General features: G+C 36.6%; 1 protein-coding gene across 1 annotated transcript in view; it reads left to right on the forward strand.

The window, feature by feature from the left end:
- The first annotated feature begins 5,932 nt into the window (after positions 1-5,932).
- The window catches only part of LOC122412618 (probable G-protein coupled receptor 158), a 229,737-nt gene continuing 211,904 nt past the window's right edge, over positions 5,933-23,765 (forward strand). The window contains exon 1 of the mRNA XM_043422300.1: positions 5,933-8,529. Coding sequence (XP_043278235.1) covers positions 6,822-8,529 — 1,708 coding nt within the window. The 5' untranslated portion in view covers positions 5,933-6,821. The remainder of the gene's footprint in view (positions 8,530-23,765) is intronic.

Here is a 23,765-nt window from a genome sequence, read left to right on the forward strand (position 1 = left end):
ATGGCAAGAGCCTGAGCCTTTTCTGGGGATTTCTTTTAAAAATCGAAACTTACGAAATAACTAGAACATAAGATCGTTTTCCTCACTCCATTGATTTCAGTCTCAGTGTTTACCGAAGACTTACCAAACATGGCTGATGATAAAATTCATCAACGGGAATGAATAATACACCGAGCGATACGACAATGATCGTTCATTGTATATCCATTGTCAAGCATTCTCGTAAACGAATACGGGATTGATAGTTACGACAAACGAGATTTACGCATAATCGAATTTAAATAATTACTATTCCTGATTTATTATTTAACATAATAAAAAAACAATTATCATATTGTATTTTCATCGTTGTGTTTTGTTGGGTTCAACCGCTTTATTGATAAATAATTTATACAATGCTGCGCAACAACGATCAACGCTTCTCAATTACACTTTTCACGAGCCATCAGCGGGAATGAATAATACACCGAGCCATACAACCAGAGACAGGAGAAAAAAAATGTTCAATTTGTAATTTTTGCATTGATCGAAAACGCACACTCGGAGAATTGTTATTAACAATTGACAGAAACTCAGTAAATATTTCAAATGACATCATCAATTGCCTGAATAATTGGTAATTGATGGAAACTTCATTCCAAATGATCTTTAAATTTTCAATTGGTGGAGGAGATATTACCAATTGACGATGATTTTCCAATGAATCCAAAATGTTCTGCCAATTGACCATAAAAATTCTATATTTTTTTATGTCTAGGTATATTTCTTCATAGTTTTCGCTATCTAGGTCGACGGCTCCATGGTTTCCGATATCTAGGGATACCTCGACATCAAAAACTATGGAGCCGAAGACGTAGATAGCAAAAACTATGAAAACATATATCTAGACATCAGAAACTATGGAGAAACATACCTAAACATCGAAAACTATAGAAGCGTCGACCAAGACATCGAAAACCGTAGAGAAATATACCAAAACATGAGAAAATATGGAATAATATACCTAGACATCGGAAACTATGGAGCCGTCCATCTGGGTAGCAAAAACTATTAAGGAATGTACCTAGGCATCGCAAACTATGGAGCCGTCGACCTAGACATCGAAAACCGTAGAGAAATATACGTAGACATCAAAAACTATGGAGCCGTTGACCTAGGAAGAAAAAACTATGAAAAAATATACCTAGACCTCGAAAACTATGAAGCCGTCGACCTAGACACCAAAAACCATGGAGAAATATACCAAGACATCGGAAAATATGGAGAAATATACCTAGACATCGAAAATTATGGAGCCGTCGACCTAGATAGCGAAAACTATGAAAAAATATACCTAGACATCGAAAATCATGGAGCCGTCGACCTGGATAGCGCAAACTATTAAGGAATATATCTAGACATCGAAAACCGTGGAGAAATATACCTAGACATCGAAAACTATGGAAACGTCAACCCAGACATCGAAAACCGCAGAGAAATATACGTAGACATCGAAAACTATGAAAAAATATACCTAGATATCGAAAATCATGGAGCCGTCGACCTGGATAGCGAAAACTATTAAGGAATATACCTAGACATCGAAAACCGTGAAGCCGTCAACCTGGATAGCGAAAACTATTAAGGAAAATCCCTAGACATCGAAAACCGTGGGGAAATATACCTAGACATCGAAAACCATGGAAACGTCGACCCAGACATCGAAAACCGCAGAGAAATATACGTAGACATCGAAAACTATGGAGCCGTCGACCTAGATAGCGAAAACTGTGGAGTCGTTGACCTAGGTAGCAAAAACTATGAAAAAATATACCTAGACCTCGACAACTATGAAGCCGTCGACCTAGACATCAAAAACCATACGTAGACATCGAATACTATGGAGCCTTTGACCTAGGTAGCAAAAACATTGAAAAAGTGTACCTAGACATCGAAAACCCTGGAGAAATATACCTAGACATCGAAAATCATGGAGCCGTCGACCTGAATAGCGAAAACTATGAAAAAATATACTTAGACATCGAAAATCATGGAGCCGTCGACCTGGATAGCGCAAACTATTAAAGAATATACCTAGACATCGAAAACCGTGGAGAATTATACCTAGACATCAAAAACCATGCAACCGTCAACCTGGATAGCGAAAACCATTAAGGAATATACCTAGACATTGAAAACCGTGGGGAAATATACCTAGACATCGATAACCATAGAGCCGTTGACCTAGACATCGAAAACTATAGAAACGTCGACCCAGACATCGAAAACCGCAAAGAAATATACGTGGACATCGATAACCATAGAGCCGTCGACCTAGATAGCGAAAACTATGAAAAAATATACCTAGACATCGAAAATCATGGAGCCGTCGACCTGAATAGCGAAAACTATTAAGGAATATACCTAGACATCGAAAACCGTGAAGCCGTCAACCTGGATAGCGAAAACTATTAAGGAATATACCAAGACATCGAAAACCGTAGAGAAATATACCTAGACATCAAAAACCATGGAGCCGTCAACCTGGATAGCAAAAACTTTATTAAGGGATATACCTAAACGTTGAAAACCGTGGGGAAATATACCTAGACATCGATAACCATAGAGCCGTCAACCTAGACATCGAAAATTATGGAAACGTCGATCCAGACATCGAAAACCGCAGAGAAATATACGTGGACATCGAAAACTATGGAGCCGTCGACCTACATAGCGAAAACTATTAAGGAATATACCTAGACATCGAAAACCGTGGGGAAATATACCTAGACATCGGTAACCATAGAGCCGTCGACCTAGACTTCGAAAACCGTGGAGAAATATACCTAGACATCGAAAACTATGGAGCCGTCCACCTAGATAGCGAAAACTATTAAGGAATATACCTAGACATCGAAAACCGTGGGGAAATATACCTAGACATCGGTAACCATAGAGCCGTCGACCTAGACTTCGAAAACCGTGGAGAAATATACCTAGACATCGAAAACTATGGAGCCGTCGACCTAGACATCGAATACTATGGAGTCGTTGACCTAGGTAGCAAAAACTATGAAAAAATATACCTAGACCTCGAAAATTATGAAGCCGTCGACCTGGATAGTGAAAACTTTTAAGGAATATACGTAGACATCGAAAACTGTGGAGAAATATACCTAAATATCAATAACCTTGGCGCTGTCTACCATCAATTGAAAATTACTTGGTCAATTAGCAATTATATAACACAATAAAAAAAAATTTATCACATTGCGTTTTCATCGTTGTGTTTCCACTTTATTGATAAATAATTTATACAATGCGCAACAAAGATCACCGCTTCCCAATTACACTTTTCACGAGCATTCTTGTTATTATACTGCCATCCCCATGTCGTCGCTAATATTATCAGTATTACTATATATATTGCTTGAAATTCTTTTCTGATTCGAATGCACAGCTGTGGCCTCGTATTCCGGATGCCCAGAATCCGCTACCCGAACTAGTCAAATCAAGTACACCTTCGGGTATCTCCGTCGAATCTACTATTGTCAGATTATCGACAAAACAGCGATGGCGCCATCTTACATCACTTTCAAGAGTTACACGATTCTCGCTTGTTTTTTGGCTCAAATGATTTTGGCTCAAATGGTTTTGGCCCAAACGAGCTGTAACCTATCAATACTACACTGAATGTCACAAGTGACGGTTCATTAGCATTGAAGTCAGCATGATTTGCAAACATTTATTTCATTTGATTCTGACACACTTACGTATAGATAAGAAAGGTTATTTTATAAATAAATTGGTTAATATTGCTTAAAAAATTCTTCAATATCAGTTTCCAATTTTTTATTAGATTCGATTGGAATTTTAATAATTGTCGATTCGAAAATTCTGGATAAACATAGACATATTGGAAAATGTGTGATTTTTAATAACCCGTGAAATTCCATATGCTTATTGGGAAATGACAGGCACGTAAGAAAAAACCAATATTTAGTCATCATAATGAAATTATTTTTCGTCTTTTAAAGTGTCTGAGAAGTACAGCTAAAAGGAATAAAATGGTTTTTCAATATTAAAACAACCACATGTGAATTCTAATTTTCATGGTATGTATTCATTATTAAATAGTTTCTAATGGTTTCTTTATAATATGATAATCTTACATTCCATTCCCGAGCTTATCTGATGTACGAGAAGTTGTAATGCAATCAATGACTTAATTTATTTAGATTGTTTCGTCAGAAACTTTTTAAAGGATAATGAAAATACGTTAGAAAGCAGCATTTATTGATTGAAATTACATAAGCATTCTTATCAAAATCATCTCTGGTGTAAGTTTGGTTAAACTTTTATTTTTGAACAATTTGACAAATATGATATATTATTTGTCTAGAAAAGTCAGCTAGAATGCGCGCGTACGGGCATCAGCTAGTAGAATAAAAAAAAAATCATTGAAAAGAAAGGTGTGACTTCCCGTGTACAAAGGTCGACGTAGATATTAAACGTGTGCTGGTTAAATCAGATTTCTCCATTCGTGTCAAATTTGCGACGACAAAGAGAATTTTCTGCTTTTGAAAGGCGAAAAGCTTATTCCAGTAAAAAAAAAAATAATAATACTATGTCGCCTTAGTAACTTTGACGCGACGGATGATTTTGTACGTGAGTCTCGTTGTAAAGGTTCCGAAACTGATTTGATATTCAAAAGGTTAGACGTTCGCAAGTTCCGTGTACGAGACTTACAAGTTGCTGATGAAAAGCGCAAACGCGTTTTTTCTGATGCTTTTTCTTTCCTCCACTTTGTTGTTACCGTCAAATTCACCGACAAGAAATTACGTTTGTACACGTGATCGAAAGCACGGAGTCTGTAATTGCGGTTCCATCGATCTAGAGCAAAGAACAGAGAAAGCGGGAGAGAGAGAGAGAGAGAGAGAGAGAGAGAGAGAGAGAGAGAGGAATGAAAGCTTCTCCGCTTTGTTCTTGGACAACGCACGGTTTGTCAGGAGTCCGAAAGTTTGCAAAATCTCTTGATACTTTGTTTGTAAACTTCTTGCACGGATAACTTTGCCTCTGAGTTAAATGAAGTCTGTTTTCGATGAGCGTATATGAAGCGTTATAGATTGATCTCAAAATAAATTGATTAAATGTCGAAAACGGATATTCAACAAACAAGAAAGCATAAAAAAAAGTTTAATGCAGCGAGGGAGTTTTTCATGAAGCTTCTGGGATTCGAGTCCCAGACGATCAGATAATGGAAAAAAGTTGAGATTTCGAGAAAAACTTTTCGGATTTCCATTTCAAGGATGAGGAACAATCCAATCCACAAATCTCGTGAATTACATGTTTTTCTGTAGCGTTTTCCTGCCTCTACCTTCACATTGTCCACAGCCGCAAAATAAACTTTTCTTTGAGATTCCTTACTTCTTGCTCGTGTACGTTTCAAGCAATAAGATATTCTCTTTTTTCTCTGTGCTTTTTCCCCCACCACTAATTGAGTTAGTTTCCAAGTTAAAGCGTTGAATGAAACGAAACGTTAAAGAGCAGCATCAGAAATGATCGGTGCCGCGGACTCACGCCGGAAAGTAGAAGGGATGAAAAGTATAACTATTTCTAATCGACCGTTATCGTCGTAAGTATGAAAAACAGAGGAAAAGTGAGGCAGCAGCACAGCTGTTTCGTTCCAATGCAATACTCCAGTTAGGCCATGCGGAGGGTGGAGTATGCTGTTAGGATTTTCAAGGGGTGGGGATCAAGATAGACATGCGCTTCTCGAGGACGAGAACTACGGGGGTTTTGTCTCGGTTGCAGGCCGGCGCGAACTACGAACTCCGGTATATACGTTTACGTGTACAATATATATATAGATAAGTCTATAGAGAAAATGGTAGAGTGTTGAATACGAAGGAGATTCATCCCCTCAGTCTGGCGCCGCGTGCGATCACGTCACGATCGCTTGACGATCCGTTCGACGTTCACGGCAACCTCGTGTTTCCCGCTATTTCGGAAATTCGATTTTTCTCTATTCAAAATCCTCACGTATATTTTAAATGGAACGATTATTTTTTTTCATATTATTCCATCCTTCGGGCTCGTTCTGACTCTTTCTTTTCTTCTTTGTTCTCTATCCATCCTTAAATTAAGAACATCATGAAAATCGGTCCTCTCATAAACGGCGATAATGAAGGTCCAATCGACATTCGCTTTTCGAGAATGACGTGAAAAGTTATGGCACAAGTGTATAAAAAAATTTCATCCCCAAATAAAAATTCATTCCTTACGAAACAATTTATTATAAAGCTAAGACGCATTTCAATGAAATAATGAAAACCATGAAGTTTGTAAGATGACGTTGAACGACGGAAATTCTCCACCGTTTTTGGCACGTAGACGACTGAGAAACTCGCAAGATTTTCGTTACGAATAATAATTCAAGGTGAAAAAAAACACGCGTGCTATACAATCGTTTCGAATTAAAGTTCGGTATTGAACGATTATGTGATTGTAACGATCGCGTTGGAAGCTTTCGAATCTCAGTATTGGATTTGTTGTTTAATTCAAGTGAAATCGAAGCTTTACTCCGAATGCTGATTGTCTTCTCGAACTTTAATTAAATGGATATTACTTCCGGAAAAATACTAATTTATTTTCCGATATGAGAGAGTAAAGTCTTCGAATGATGCTCGATCAATGAAAAGTTTGAAACTCCTGACGTTGATCGAGGTAGTAAATTAAAAAAACTGACACAATACGAGAAAAAACCTAAAATCATTTCGTAGTGACGAAAATGAGGGATTGAGCATTTTTTTGAGCTGAAAGCTGCAAAACCAAGTGACACGATGAACGTATCAATAATTAGGTACGCGGTGATCGTGCTCGCGATATCGTTCTCCAGTCACGTGACAAAAGCTTCCCGAACGAAAAGCAGCGAGTTGGAGGAGGAAGATAAGATCGCATCTCGACAACATGTCAAATCAAAAGAATTGCTGCGTCATCAGCAACAGTTTCGTCCACACTTCATAGACCGTCGGTTGACCTTGGATTCCCGAATTCAAAGTTACGCGAATTTGAACGGAGAAACGGAGTCCTACGATGAGGAGGTTTCAACGGATTCTCGTTACATCGATAATTTACATAATCTCGGTGAGGAGGAAAGTACTGAGAAACATTCGGATTACAAGGCTTCGCGCCGGAACGAGGAGCCGGAAACGAGTCTCGATAAACCATCGACTCTCATAAGGCACGGTAGATCGAGAGCTCATTTCGCGAGATCCTCGAAAAACGAGGAATCCGGTGGCTCTTCTCGAACTTCCGGTGCAACCGGTAGCGACGCGAGAATCGTTGTAACGACGAAAGAGCGTGATTTCGCGACATCGGATTCTCGTTACGGTTTGGCCGACGAAACGACTTATTTAAACTCGCAGCCTGGTGAAACTACGATCGACAACAATGTGACGGGAAATGTTGAAATTCTAGATATAAGCGTTGTTACGACAAATGAATTGACAGCTGAAAAGTCTGACTCGAAAAAGAAAAATACGAAAAACAAAAATCTCCTCGATGATATTAACATGGAAGCTGAAAACAGTCGCAATCGGTCGTTCGATCATTCAATAATGAAGCAATCGGATTCACCTGGCCGCATGATAACGAGTAAAGACGTCGTAGCTCCGGAGCCAATTTCCGACACCTCAAGATTGATGGATTCATTTGCAAAACTACGAAAAGTCGTGTCGGTCGACCGGAATCGTGAAAAATCTTCTCGGGACGATGGAGCTTCGAAACGTTATGAAAACGGGAGTGATAATCGAGGAACTTCCGGTTACGGGATCGTTGTTCACAGCTTCGAAGATGATTCGACCGGGGATGAGATCGAAGATCGTTCGCTGTTCGAAACTTCGACGATTATTGATCGGGACAGCAAACGCGAGGACGATCGTTATCAGAGAGTGGAAAATTCGTCGATTGGTAAATCAAGCGATTATGAGAATGAGACAAACGATTACCGCGATTTGGGCGATTTCGTGACCGAGCACGACAGTCGTGGAAAGTCTGAGCGAACTCAGAGCGTTCAAGTTGACATTGTAACCCGTTTTTTGCGGATCATCGAAAACCAACACTTCCTGGGGGAAAATTGCACCGCTGGAACTGATCTGAATCTCGGCGAAGGTGTCGTCGATCAATACGCCCAAGAACGCTTTCGCCTCGAAGCTAATTTGGCTGTTAATCGTGCAAACATGCTCACTCGCTTGTGGAAATACGCACCCGAAGTTATGCTCTCCTCTGAGTACCTTTTACACGCCAGTATCCTATCGATGGTCGAATTTGACGAAGACATTTTCGCAGCTGGAAACTGCTATGACAAACTTCAGTATCGTGACAGATGGCTTTATTGTCCCTTTGCTCATAGACTCCAAGATCAGGACGGTGTCCTCGTCAAAGATCTCGCTGTTGAGTATAAATATCTTAGCAACAGCAGCGAATGGTTTTACATCGCGAGGAAAAATGCTGAACGAGTTATCGCGAATCACAATCAGTTTAGTTATGGTGAGTGCGATTTACATTCTGATATTGTTTTCCAACATTTTTGTGTTGTTTATCTGAAAGAGTTTGGTAATGAAGAAAATTGTTGTGACCTTCCCTGAGCACCACATTTTCTGAATAATTTGTTTGACGATATATTAATAAGTTTGAAAAAAGAGGAGTGAACAAGTAATTCATTGATTAGAAAGTGGATGCGAGTGACTGTCTGGACAGGCGCTCGTTGATATATGTACGAAATAATATTCTATCAATATTGTAGAGCTCACGAAGATTGACACCCGCGTGAAAATATAAAGGTAAAGGTCAGTGGACATACAGATGAAAAAATTAAGATGGACGTCTGCTAATTCAATTTCGTTTCAATTTTTCGATTTGCAAGTAGGTAAAATAGAGTGACGGTATACATGAGAGTGATTTGCGCGAAAAAGTTTTGTTGACATTCCGTAAATTGGAAATTTATTTCCAGCCATCTCGACGTTGGATTTTAATCACAATAAACTTTGTCTCAGTTAAAATGAAATCTATTCAATCGACGGTTAGCGAAGCCGGAAAAAATGAAATTGAGTCAGTCGTAAACGAAATTCTATTATAGGGGAGACCGGGGCAAAACGGGATACCTAAGGAAATATTGAACTTTTTAGAAGTTTGGGAAGCTCTGTCTATTTTTTACTCCCAAAAACTAAGAAATTTACTGGAATTCTTTTCAATTTTCAAAAAAAAAAAAAAAAAAAACAAAATTCCGAGGCAAAACGGGGTACCTCTCAAAAACTCACGAAATTTTTTTTACTATGATTTTAATTCAATGCACCTTGGGTGCATTTTGCACCCGTAACCGAGTGCTTCCGACTTACCGCTGTAAGCGTTGAAAGCGATCTCAGCGCTTACAACGCTCTAACGTACGTCGAACGCACCCTCTGTAATTCAATTAAAAATTAATGATATGAATAATAACGAAGATTGCCAATGTTTATTTTGTAAAAAATTGTATTCTTTATCCACTGAATCATGGATTCAGTGCCAAAATTGTGCGGAGTGGGCACATGATTCATGTGCAGGTGTAACCACACATGATGGTCCGCAAACATATATTTGCGATTACTGTCGTAGACAGTAATCTGCGAAGCAGTAATTGCAGATATACAAATACTTTTCGTATATCTGTGCAAAAACGTTTTCACTTTGGAAGTGACGTAAAAAAAGAGAATTTGAAAAAAACGAATTTTTTGAAAAAAAAATTATCAAAATCCAAAAAAAACAAGATAGTTTGGAAAAAATATGTTTCATGTTCTTTTCGGACAAGTATAAAGTTTGAAAAAAAAGACAAAAAAAAATTCTTTCATTTTTCGGGTATAGAAAGTTTTACTTACGAGTTGTCCAGATTCACCAAAATAAAAGGCCGTTCCCACCAGTTGGCTAATAACTCAATTATCGAACGCTCATTTCTGGACCCGAGCATCCACTTGTAGGTCCAGGAAAACCGAAAATTTTATCTGCCAAAGGCAACGATTTCTTCGTTCGTTACCGCTTCTTTAGCAGTGTTTAGCATAAAAACCCAGAAAAGCTGCCTCCCGCTAAGTGATCCTAGCGTGAACTGGTGCATGGGCTCAGCAGTCTTCCAACTAAACTAAACATTGGATGCACACGGGATTGCCGATCTTGAGGAATCGTTGATGCCTCTCATCAACCGATCTTATCATTCATTTTCGAGGTAAACTGTAAAAATCGACAAAAATTATTTGGTGGATTAAACTTAGATCACAGTCGGAAAATTTCGCCATTTTATCAACTGCACACGCGATCCGAATGTCGAAGCAGCACCAGAGACAACTGTTGACGCTTCCCCGATACATGCAGACGAAGAAGTTTTGGCAATAAAGAAAATAGAGAATGATTCTGAGAAAAGCTGGCGACCTAGAGCCCTCGACAGTGAGAATTCGAGGAAATAAGTATGCATAATACAGTTGAAAGTCCGCCAGGTTTCCGGTCGTCTAGAGACAAAGAATAATCGATTTAACTGGAAAAAGTCAGGGAACTGTTATAGGGTCGTAGAGTTTATTATGTCAGTGAGTTTATAGACCTAGAAAATGCAGAACTCCGATTGTATACAAGTTTTCATGACTATATACAAGTAAAAACGTAGGTGTGTGGCTGTAGCGGTAGGGAACCGAGAAGGAGAAATGGTAGTAAATCGATCCTATTGCTAGAATATCAAGCCTCGTATTCGCGGTGTTGGCTTTTGAGTTTCGACAGTGTTGTAGAATTCGAGAAAAAATACTATGAAAATCTAAAAAACCGACGAAAAAAGCGTAAAAACAATGGAAACGAGTTTTATAAGTGATTTTACAAAAAGATATCGCAAGCGAAAGCGGGGAAAAAAGTGAGAAACGAAGAATGAGTTTGGAAAAAGGATGCAGCAAAAACGAGTAATGAATACATTTAATCGAAAAATACGAATGAGAAAGGAAAGTTCAGTTTTGAATCAGGCCGACTCAATAAAAATGAAAATGAAATCTTTGTTTACAAACAAATGCCGAAGAGAAAATGGTAGAAGAAAAAAGTGTATGGTGAAATTGGCTGAACGTTGAATTGAAAGGCAAATTAATGGATTGGTAGGGAAAAACTGAGAGGAAAAATGGCATACAATAAAATGAACTGGAGCTAAATCAGAGTCTTGGTATATTCGTCACCAAAGAGAGGAATAAACTCGCAGTCGGTCTTTGCTTTTTTTCGAATCCGAGTTAATGCCTGAATGTCTGTCGGCATGAGAGTGTGTGCATGTCTATACCGCGGGTCGAAAGGTGAAGAAGTTACACGTATATATGCTATGTGTATTCTTCACAAGTCCGTTATTCTTTTAGACACGTTATGCAACGAGAGCTTTCAGCTTAGCTTTATTCGACTTTTATTTAGACTGTAATCATATGACGATTGAGTATCGACGAAATAACGACACTGCGCTCGGGTGGGGATCAAATGTTGGAATGACTAAAATTTCGAACAGTTAAAATCTCGAGTTTATAAATTTCGAATGATAATATGGAGACAGATAGATTCGACTAGAGCTTTGAATGCCGAAAATAAATAAAGCAGAAACTGCAAGGTTCAAAGCACGTTTACATCAAAAATAGAATGTAACGAATCGCCCATAGGACGATGACTAAAATATCAATTTTTCGAAAATTCGACTATTACTCTTTCGATTCATAAATTACTATATAGTCAGCGATACTGTGAAAATTCAAAATTTTGAAAATATAATAACGATAGACCAAATATTATTGAGGTTGAAATACTGAAACACCAAAAAGTCGAACAGTCAAAATAGCGAAACGTTAGAAAGTCGATCGATCAATATAAAGAATAATGCGGTGAAGCTCCGAATACACGCGTCTCACTCACTCACTTACTCAGACCAGTGATCTCCAATTTTAAACATCGCCATTTTGACGTTCGCCTTTTCGAGCTATCGCTATTCTGCATATCTAACAAGGAAAGGTACTTTAGTGTCCCCCTCCGATTTTGATAATTTTTTTATATGTTATAGTCCATCGAAAAATAAGAGACACGTATTTTTTTTTATCGGCTGAAAGTGATTTTTAAGGGGTGAAATCGACCCCCAAAGTTGGGCATGTTTTGCGTCTGGTAGAATATAGAAGCACTCATCCGATCGAAACGAAACCAATTGCAAAATATTCTGCATGTCAAATAACCTATATGACATGTCCAACTTCTTATGCACCCCTATTACATGGGGATGATTCACCCCCTGACATTCATAATTTTTTTGTAAAAAAAAAATTTCCATTCGATTTTAATGGAACAGACAACATTTTGAAGAGTAAAAAGAATTCAAGTTGACGTGTCTTTTGATTTTACCAAGAAAACAGATTAAGGGGGGATGGCAGCCAATGTATATGCGAAAAAAATATTATTTAGCATATAAGTCGATAAGCGATGATAATGAGACCATTTGAATTCAATGGGGCGGGGTTGAAATTCCGAACGGTGAGAAATCGGAAGGCTCAAAAGTCCGACAACCGCGCTAGTGCGATATATCTATATATTTCGAGTCCCAGCTAGATTTTCGGACTTTTGAGCCTTCTGATTTCTCACCGTTCGGAATTTCAACTCCGCCCCGAATTCAATTCAATCGTTTCAATGCGCAAAATGAAATTTGAGATTGTAGAGGTGTTTTACCCCCTTAATCTGTTTTCTTGGTAAAATCAAAAGACACGTCAACTTGAATTCTTTTTACTCTTCAAAATGTTGTCTGTTCCATTAAAATCGAATGGAAATTTTTTTTTTACAAAAAATTATGAATGTCAGGGGGTGAATCATCTCCATGTAATAGGGGTGCATAAGAAGTTGGACATGTCATATAGGTTATTTGACGTGATAACTATTTTGCAATTGCTTTCGTTACGATCGGTTGAGTGCTTCTACATGAAACACTCACCAGGTGCAAAACATACCGAACTTTGGGGATTGATTTCACCCCTTAAAAATAACTTTCAGCCGATAAAACAAATACGTGTCTGTTATTTTTCGATAACCTACATTCTATAAAAAGAATATTGAAATCGGAAGGCGACAGTGCTCGAAATAAAATTTGACGATTTAAGGGTGTTTTACCCCCTCAATTTTTTTGATCTGAGGAAAACCCAAAAACACGTCGATTTTATTTTTTCTTGCTCTACAAAATGGCGTTTGTTTTATTAGAATCGGACGGTAAATTTTTTTTATACAAAAAAATTCTGGATATTCGGGGGTAAATCATCCCCATGTAATAGGGGTGCATAAGAAGTTGGACATGTCATATAGGTTATTTGACATGCAGAATATTTTGCAATTGGTTTCGTTTCGATCGGATGAGTGCTTCTATATTCTACCAGACGCAAATCGTGCCCAACTTTGGGGGTCGATTTCACCCCTTAAAAATCACTTTCAGCCGATAAAAAAAAATACGTGTCTCTTATTTTTCGATGGACTATAACATATAAAAAAATTATCAAAATCGGAGGGGGACACTAAAATACCTTTCCTTGTAAGTTTTATAGATTCGAAAAATTCACTTTCGATTTTTTGCTACTCTACATTCTGGTCTGTCTGTAAAACAATTACTCTTCATTTTGAATTCGAAAATATGAACTTTCAATATTAAGATGATCTGTTAAAATTGCATTCGAAATGAAAACTATTGAAATATATATATTCGGGTAAATACGAATTCAAAGAAGGAATTATTGATTAAACACGCAATCTGCTGAATAGTCGATCGGGAATAAGAATTTGAAATTACTTATTTTGGTCCAAACTGAAATCACAACTTTAAAAATTTCGAAATATCGACCGTTCTACAACTCAGTTATTCGACATATTGAACCCCACCCCTGAGCTCTTTTCTGTCACAACGTTGAGAAACAATTACTTTCAAATTCGTCGCATTGATTTTTTAAATTGAATCTCGCGGTAAATAGAAATCTATTATAGAAAGCTTGGACTTTCTTAGGAGATGCGGACAATACAAATTTATACAGTAGAGCGATAATACAGAAATTGAGGGTGTAAAAAACATAATTTCCCAGCCAGATTACGCGCGATCTATCAACATTACAATAACCAACGACATTTAATCTTGACTAGTGAATTATTCGGTAGATTCATTGATAAAATAAATAATTGTAGCTTACAAAAGAATTCGTCGAGACGCGTAAAAAAAAAGGTCGGAAAGGTCGGGTGATTTGAGTCCGAGATAAAACGTATACGAAGGTTTGGAGTGCTTCGTGAAAGGACAAAATATAAAATCGTGACAGTCGAATCGAGAAAAAAGCAAAAGTATTGTCCATATCGAGGGTTTCGTTTCCCAGCAATATTATATCCAATTTCGTCAAAGCCTCATCGATCGTACAATCCGTTCCGGATACTATGCAACTGTCATTCAATCTGCCGAGAGAGAACGAGAGATGAAAATAGATAGGGAAAGAAGAACGGAGGGTCAGTCCCAATAAGAAGTATTGAAAAGAAAATCTGTAAAGAGGAACAACTCACGACAATTTGAAAGGATCATGCAATGAATACTCGAACAGACTGTCAAGTATGGATGATAACGACGAAAAAATAACAGAGAAGATGAAGAATCGAAGGAAAAGTCAAAAGGCAGAGGAGATTCTTTACTGAGAAAGGCAAATCTTTTGGGAGTATAATATAACAATGTGATAACAGAACGAGGTAAAGACGACGCATCATGTCAGTGAACAGCCCTAATACAAAATGGAATGCAACAAAATTGGAAAGTCGCAAGTATATAAGAGTGGGAAAAAGGAGTAACGAAAAATAGTAAAAGTGGGCAAGAAAAACATGTCTGAAAAGAGAAAGTCTTTGAGTGAGCTTCGAAGGAGAGAAGAGAATAAGTGAAAGGGAAGAGTACAGGATCGGGAAAGAGCATAGCGAAATGTCTGAAATCTCTGGGCTGAGAGTAAAAAGCTTGTGGTCGTATATTCAGGCCAATTTATCGCAAGTAATATTGGCCCCCGGTGAGCCACTATAATAAATACGCTGAGAGGTAGGTGCGACGAGGGGATGATTGCAAAAATATTAACAGTGTCAAGGGTCCTCTCCGATGTGCACCGCGTGCGTGAGCCGGGGTGTATATGACTGTGCAAAACTCTGAGAGAAGCCACTCCATGTTTCTCACTCACTTTTCTCTTCGTGATATGATGCGTCAAGTATCTGCAAACAGAGACTGTACAGCATATTCGCGAGGGGAGCCATTCTTTTTTGTGAATGACTCTCGTCCCGAGCCCGTAAATATACCGCCTTTTTCCTTATTATTGGGGTGATCATCCCACCAAATTGCGCGCCTCCATACTCGCATTGAACATTCCGGACCAACTCATACAACCTTCGTTTGAAAGCATACAATTTGTTAACCTTATGAACCTCGATTTTCGATGGTGCACCAACACAAATCGACATTTCAATTTATTTTTCCGCCATTGCGCTCGCATGGATTCGCACACAAGGGAGATTTTTCACAATGCTAGTAAACAAGAGTCAAAACATTTCATGAAGGAAAAATATTTTTTTGAAATTTTGCACACATTTTATTCTTGCCAAAATAATACGATATTGATCCTATACAGTAATCAAGGAAACTATTCGAAATGATCGATTATTGGCCAGAAAACTAACAATTTCGTATCGTTTCATAGATACATTTTTTATAAAAATGTTCATCAGCACTTTGAATTCTGTTGGTATAGAAATAACTGCTGATCGACAAGACTTATTCGTCATAAGATTCAGCTATTTTCGGGAGTAAATTGTCTAGCAATATTAAGGTAGATGGGTGAATATTCGCTATCCAAGATTACGCGATGATATTTTTGGTAGGCGAAAATGAATACGTACTGGATAGATTTGCAAAATTTCGACGCTAGTTACCGTGTAGTTTAGCAGCAAATTAATTATTGAATATCGACTTTTTTCTGACACTTATCACTTCGGCACATGAAAGCCGAACACATATCAAAAGTTATTGAATTTTTTCGTTAGTTATATCCAAGATTTCGCAAAAAAAAATCGATCGTTATATTTCGTGGATATTCAAGAATACATGAGTATTTTAGTTTTTAAACCTTACCATTGAAAATCGGCTAAAATATGAAAAAATATTTGATAAGAAATCATTCGGATTACACGACAAATGGATCAGTAACGTTTGGCAACGCTGCATTCAATATACGTTCGCATGTGACGTCAGTTCGACTTTTTGGTCATATTTTGTCGTTCGTTAGCTTCGCCACGTTTCTTTGTAAATTTTTACAAAACGACGATTTTTATCGCGGTAAAATTTTTGATCGTTCATTTTTTCATTTTCCTCCACTGCAATACTACTTTGGACAGTAAACTCACTTCATAACCTATAAAATTTGTAAACAAAAGTGACAGCGTGACATCAACAGCAGCGGCAGCTGCTGCACCACGCTAGTCAAAATGAACTCTTCAAATGTTTTTTTAATAATAAAATTGTATAAAAATGTTGACTCTTTACCAATTATATTTCTAAAATAATAAAATTATTGTTTTCAAGCAAGTTTCGTCTCTTGAAATTTTCGAAAAATATAGTTGCTGCAAAAATCACGTAGCCGTCACCCATCAATCTTAAAGTCGTTATAGGGATCGGGCGCGGCGTCTACAGTCCCACTATGCGGCCGATTCAAAAACTTTCTATAGGTACAATTTAAAGCAGGCGCATATAGGAATTATTAATTTTCGCATTATTTAACGGAATAAAATTATTATTTTTTATCATGTCTCGATCGAGAAAATAATGTTGCATTCGAGGGTACTCTAATGAAAAATTTCGACATCGAGACGTTGAATTAGCAGTCAAATTTTATTATTCTCCAAATGGATCAAAATGGGCCAAATGGATCAAAAGGTTACTGTCAATTCATCCACTGAAGTTTCTGTTTCGACGACGTTTAAAACGTCATTCGATTCACACAGTTTTTTCCTTTTAACATTATTCTTTTCTGAAATTTTAATTGTTTTCAATGTTTTCACAATCAAAATAGCCCCGGACAAATTGCACATTCAGACACAAGAAAACATCGACAGTGTTGAGTGCTGCTCTCTAGCTCACGCACGGTTCTTTTTTTTCTCAAATTCGAAGCCTTACACATTGAAACATTTGAAACCTCAAGTAATTATCGTTCAAATTTCTTACGATGAAACAGTGTCATCTTTACCAGTAGATTCAGATAACACGACTAACTGCATCATTATTATTTTTATAGAACATGAACTCTTGGCATTTTCACAAATCTGTTTACAACTCTAGAGGCTTCGTTTCGATTCAATAACAATTTGTAACTGCAGCGATGGATCAAGTTACCAATTGTGGATGTATTGTTTTTATGAAAAACTAGTATAACGATCATTTGATTCCAATTAGTAGATTAAAAAATAGAAAAAAACCGTTCCAACTGCAGACATTATGCTCGTTACTTCTAACAGATTTTTCCTACATACTGTTATTCAATATCATGACAAATAGAGGAGTAGTCATGAGAAAAATTCCTTTGAATTGATTCACTAGTTCGATAAAAACTGTGCTTGTTATTTCTTGAGCAGAAGAGAATCACGTGCAATCAATTATTCTTTGCAGAGCCGTTATATAAAGATTCGGTACAAGTGATAAAATGTACCGTCTTTGAGAAATTCAATAGAAAACACTTTTTAAGATGGCAAGATGCTCATGGTCATTAATAATAATGAATAGTATTACTCCTGGAGTAGTTAAAAGAATGTTTAAGGTTGTTGCTAAATTTTTTTAGAGAGTGGAGGTAAGAGACGAAGCTCCTATGCTAATACATTGAGTGACGTCAGCAACGTCATCTTATAGATACTGAATGATTACTATTCATTCAGATGAACAACGTGAACATTTTCAAGTGTGTGAATGATAATATTAATTATTATTCACAAGTACATTTATTTTAATCACTTAAGGTTGATAGAAAATGTATTCTCGGTAATTGAAAATTACGTTGAAATAAAGACAAAGTTTGACAACGTTGCGTAATTTCTTCGCACTCAGCTGTTGAGTTAGATGCAGTGAGCCCTTTCCCTTCGTTTACGTGTTACTTGTTTCCCTCGGCGTTTTTGGAGGTTATTATGTTAACGATCGCCTGTTAAGGAATTGCTCCCGTTAGTGTCGTAGTTGCAACACATATTTTCTCCAAAATTAATTCGGTAACCTCAGTTTTCCTTGAAACAGTACATTCAGGAGATATTCAACAACAAATAAAAACATTTTTACAGACATCTCTTTACCTCAAAAATTTTAAGTAATAACCTTAAGTATTGTTGAAAAAAGGCCAATTCCCTGAGTACACACTGATACAATTACGTTGTCCAAAAATGATATGATCCGTTAACAACGTTTATCGATCATTCACTTATTATTTATTACCGTAAATGAAGAGTTTTGCTCCCAGCGACTCGATGTCCAGGCGAAGTGTAACACCATCTTACGAACGCCGAACGGGCGTATGTATGAATAGAATTAGTGGCTAGTGCACAAATTTGCGAGTAAAAAATATATTTCCAAGTCAAACGATTCGTGTTATCGTTTATTATGCAGCAAATTTTTGTATAAAAAAGTGAATGTGCTTTAGACCACACAACTGAAGTAAAACTTTTTTCGCAACGTACAGATAAATTGGGTCATTCCACCAATTATAGAATTAATTTGTGCTGGAGGGTCTGAATTATGCATAATGGTCATTGCTTTTCAAAAGTACGTATCACTGTGAGCTTTCATGATTTTTTTCAATTTTTTTTATCTACCCGTTTCTAAGTTATAGAGGTTTGAAAATTTGAAAATTTGCAATTGTTAATTTCTCGTGTTGAAAATATCGAACTCCTGAACTATTTTTCGGAACACTAAACGTAGTCCTTTTTATGTGAAAAAACTTCAGCTTTTCGATAAAAATATTTTTAATATTCTCAGGGATCAGATAAATCCTGAAAAAGCAATTATAACTTTAAAATTGCCTTTTCTCCTAATATATCATTTTTTAAATATTTTAGAATATTTTTTTCGTAAAGTTCAGACTTTTTTTTTACAAAGAAACAGTGCTATTTATTTTGAGATTCTTAACAAATCAAGTATAAAACAATCAAGTTGAATGATAGGTCATGAATTATCGGAGTGTGCCGTACTGCAGCAACGGCCGTCACGTCATTTATGGGTTGAAATTCAAAGATTTCGACATATAACATTATATTCAGTAGCTATGTACTTGAATATGTATATAAAAAACATGAAATTCTTGTGGTTTTTCGCAGAGGATTACTCTAGTAAAAAAGTGTTACAATTAATGTAATTAAAATTTTTTTTATAAAATCACTTATTTTGATTGTTTAGTGCTTGGTTTTCATATCGTTCGTTTAAAGCTACTGAACTCAAAACTCACACACGCTTTACTGATGAGATGTATATATTTCATGAACTGGTAGTGAGAAAAAGAGAGAAAGAAAATATACGCGTGAAATTTATATCACTTGCTCCTACAGGGCTTCTATCAATATTCGTATAAAGCAGGCTATCGCATTAACACTGCGTAAATGAGAGAAAGAAAATGTGCGTGCGCATCACTTTCTCTCTCTCTCTCTCTCTTACTCCTACAATACTTCCAAGTCAGGGCTCAAGACTAAATGTAAGAGTGGGGACGATGGGCCTACACTGTGTATTAGGTATTTCTATCTTTACCAACGTATATCTCTCTTTCAATTATCGTTCGCCTCTCCCAATCACACGAACCCATGGCAATGAGCGTGAGAAAACACGAAAATGTACATGCGCATGCGCATTCACACTTTTCGTAGCACTTCCGTTACACACTTCCGTAACCAGATTTTCACCAGTTTACCCCCCAAGCCCAGCGCGCCTATAGAAGTTTTACTTCAAAAATTGCTACAAGTTCATAGTGCAGGAGTTTTTTTAAAATTGTTTTTTTTTTTTTTTCAAAACCTGCACGAACGCTAAGGCACGCGATGAACGAATTGCTGAGAGAGATGCCACCAGAAAAATACGCCACTCACTACGTATGCTGTTTCCGAAATCTCCAACTCTAATTTTTAAGGGGTTACATTAAGTCAGAATTTTCATTATTACCGGAAACTGCATGAATAGACTCTCGTTTGATTACTATAATTCTTCTGTTTACGAGAAATAACAATTGTACTCGGGACAAGTACATTGACAGCCCTGTCGTCTGTTGGCCCGAGGCTCTCGCCGAGTATACTTTCTCTGAATAAAACGATTCGGTAAAATTGGCAAGTGATTTTTTTGAATTACGAAACTTCTGAGTCATCTGAGGCTTTGAAAATTGAACTGGAGATTAATCAATAAATTCTCTTTCGATTCCACCCAAAATCAGCATAATCGGTGGCGTAATTGCTGAGAAAAAACTTTGCACGGACTCAAGATTATGCAAAAGTTACCAACACATTCAAGAATTTATGCGTCTGTACTTATAAACACCATCAAAGGCACTTTGATGCTTTCGAGTTTCTGCTTGGTTAGATCTGACGACATCCATTTTTAGACGTTGTGAATGGTTGTTGAAATTGGTTGTTGATGATTGGAAATCTGACGTCAACTTCAGAACGTAGCACACGGCAGCACAGCAGAGATTAAAAAAACGCAGCACGGTAACAGCAGCCATAAATTCAACCGATATATAACCATGTGTCAGTTGTCAGTTTTTGATCATATAAATAGAGTTTCGACATTGCGAAGTGCGTGCGGGATAACAAAAAACAATTTTCGTCATCTAACGAAGTGCATATTACTATTTATTTTGTTAAAATTTGTGATATACTAAACCGGTATCAAAGCGGCCGCGTAAATGTAGTCTGTGATCTGTGTGTGAAAAAGTATAAAAAAATTCGCGATGCATATGTCAACGAAACTCATCTTCAAGATTTCATCATTAGGTTCGACTGGAAATAAGTGTTAACTGAAATAATCCTTCAATTAAACCAGAGTGCGAGAAATATTATCCAATGTAAATATATCATCAGTTGCGTGGTTATATATCATATGTAAATAGGTTATATATACGAATTAATAAAAGAAAAACACACGGAACTGTTAGAATGATGTTAGAAACTTTAATTGAATAAATGTTTTCTAATTTATTTCTTGTGTCATCATTATTTTTAAACATTCCTATATTGTGCTTGATATTAAGGTTGATATTTTTCGAAAATTTCAAGAGACAAAACTTGCATGAAAACAATAATTTTATTATTTTAGATATATAATTGGTAAAGAGTCAACATTTTTATACAATTTTATTATTAAAAAAACGTTTGAAGAGTTCATTTTGACTAGCATGGTGCAGCAGCTGCCGCTGCTGTTGATGTCACGCTGTCACTTTTGTTTACAAATTTTATAGGTTATGAAGTGAGTTTACTGTCCAAAGTAGTATTGCAGTGGAGGAAAATGAAAAAATGAAGGATCAAAAAGTTTACCGGGATAAAAATCGTCGTTTTGTAAAAATTTACAAAAAAACGTGGCGAAGCTAACGAACGACAAAATATGACCAAAAGGTCGAACTGACGTCACATGCGAATGTATATTGAATGCAGCGTTGTCAAACGTTACTGATCCATTTGTCATGTAATCCGAATGGTTTCTTATCAGATATTTTTTCATATTTCAGCCGATTTTCAATGGTAAGGTTTAAAAACTAAAATACTCATGTATTTTTGAATATCCACGAAATACAACGACCGATTTTTTTTCCAAAATCTTGGATATAAACTAACGAAAAAATTCATTAACTTTTGATGTGTGTACGGCTTTCATATGCCAGAGTGTCAAGAAAAGTCGATATTCAATAATTAATTTGCTGCTAAACTGCACGGTAACAGTGTCGAAATTTTGCAAATATATTCAATACGTATTCATTTTTGCCTACCAAAAATAACATCCCGTAATCTTGGATAGCGAATATTCACCCATCTACCTTAAGTTTGGCTCTGCCCTCTCCGATCCTTGTTTTCACCCCATCGGTTTGCAGCAGATCGATACATATTATTAATTCGTTGCCTGAAATGTGTCCTCTAATTTTCTACTACTTCTTCATGCTGATTGAGGTAGCATGATTCGAGAGGTTTCTAACCATGATCTTCAATTGACCATTTTGTAAATCCAATTTTCAAAAAAATTTCTGGTCTTGGTATAAGTATAGTTATTCTTTTTCCACTTGATCTGTCGAGTGATAAATATGGAAACTTGTTCCAGAAAGCCTTTGGATGCTTTTCTTTCTGATGATATGAAAAGTCGTATGTTCGGAATGCAGTGGACAAACACAAATTTTGACAACAATACTTATGAAATGACATGAATGTTGAGTATACCCATTTTGCAAACTGCATATGTGGAATTATTAGTGAAAAGATTCATTACGATAAGTCTACAGTTGCTCAGTTTTGGATACGATCAAATATAATGCCTGCCAACATCCATGGAAATATACAGAATTTCTGAATGCAATGTGCGCTATGTCATTTTAATATAACAACATGACTTTTGACAACTTTACATCTAGAGACGCGGCAGCGTCTTGACGCCAAGTATTAAAAAGAAGTTTTGTAGGCAGAGCGAGTCAAGACGGCCGTGTATCTTTACTTGAGATTGGTCGATTTCCCCTGACTCGTGAAATTGAAGTGGCCGCCATTTGTTGGAAATTAGTCGGATGAAAAAAATAACAGTGGGACATGATATTCTATAATACTGTAGATTCGGATCATTAAAATACAGCAAAGATCTGCAAACTATGCAATTTATATACTGTGCCATTCATTTTTGTTTTTGACTCTAACTGTAACATATATATAAAGTGAAAAATTCATTACAAAAGTCTTCAGTTGCTCATTTATGGATAGATTTGAAATTGCTGTCTTCAAAACTCATTGCGTAGATACATTGAATCGCAGCAGATACCTGTGAACTCTGAAATTTTTGTGCATAAATATGTGTGCTAAGTAAGTATCACCAGTTATGGTAATATGTAATGGAACTTGATTCAGCAAGTTTTAAAGTGTTTCTTTTCAAATAGTAATGAAGTTTGTATTATTGCTATGAAGTGAATACCTCCAAACTGTCATATTTCTGTGTCGCAGCATGTGTGCCAATCATTTAAATTATTTACTCCAACCGTAATCTAGAATCTGTAATCTAGAAAGTTCATCACAAAAGTTTTCAGATTTTCTAAATTCCTAAATTTTCCTCTTTCTAAATTCTATTCTGAGTTTTTAAATTTCTAAATTCATTTCTAAATTCTCTCGAAATTGTTTTTTCTCCAAAACCAATGCAGGTACCTTAAACGTCTTTGAATTCCGTTGCTCTGTTGAATTAAGTACGCTCAGTTTTTTTTGCTTCTTTGAGTTCTGACATAATAAATGTTTCCGGGTGCTTTTTTTCGGCAACTATCAAACTGTATATAACTGGATCTCAGCGGCCACTTGCAAACTTTGGCAATATATTTCATCGAGGGCACATTTTGGATGACACGAAAATGTCGAGATTCAGAATGCAAAAGCGACATTTAAAAATGGCCACTTCTGTTGGATTTGTTGTGTCTTGAATTTGATCTATCTTTCCTCTTTTCCTTACTTTTTTCTAACGTTATTAGAAGACAAGGGGAAAAATCACA

The sequence above is a fragment of the Venturia canescens genome, chromosome 6 (assembly GCF_019457755.1).
Source record: "Venturia canescens isolate UGA chromosome 6, ASM1945775v1, whole genome shotgun sequence".
Taxonomy (NCBI): domain Eukaryota; kingdom Metazoa; phylum Arthropoda; class Insecta; order Hymenoptera; family Ichneumonidae; genus Venturia; species Venturia canescens.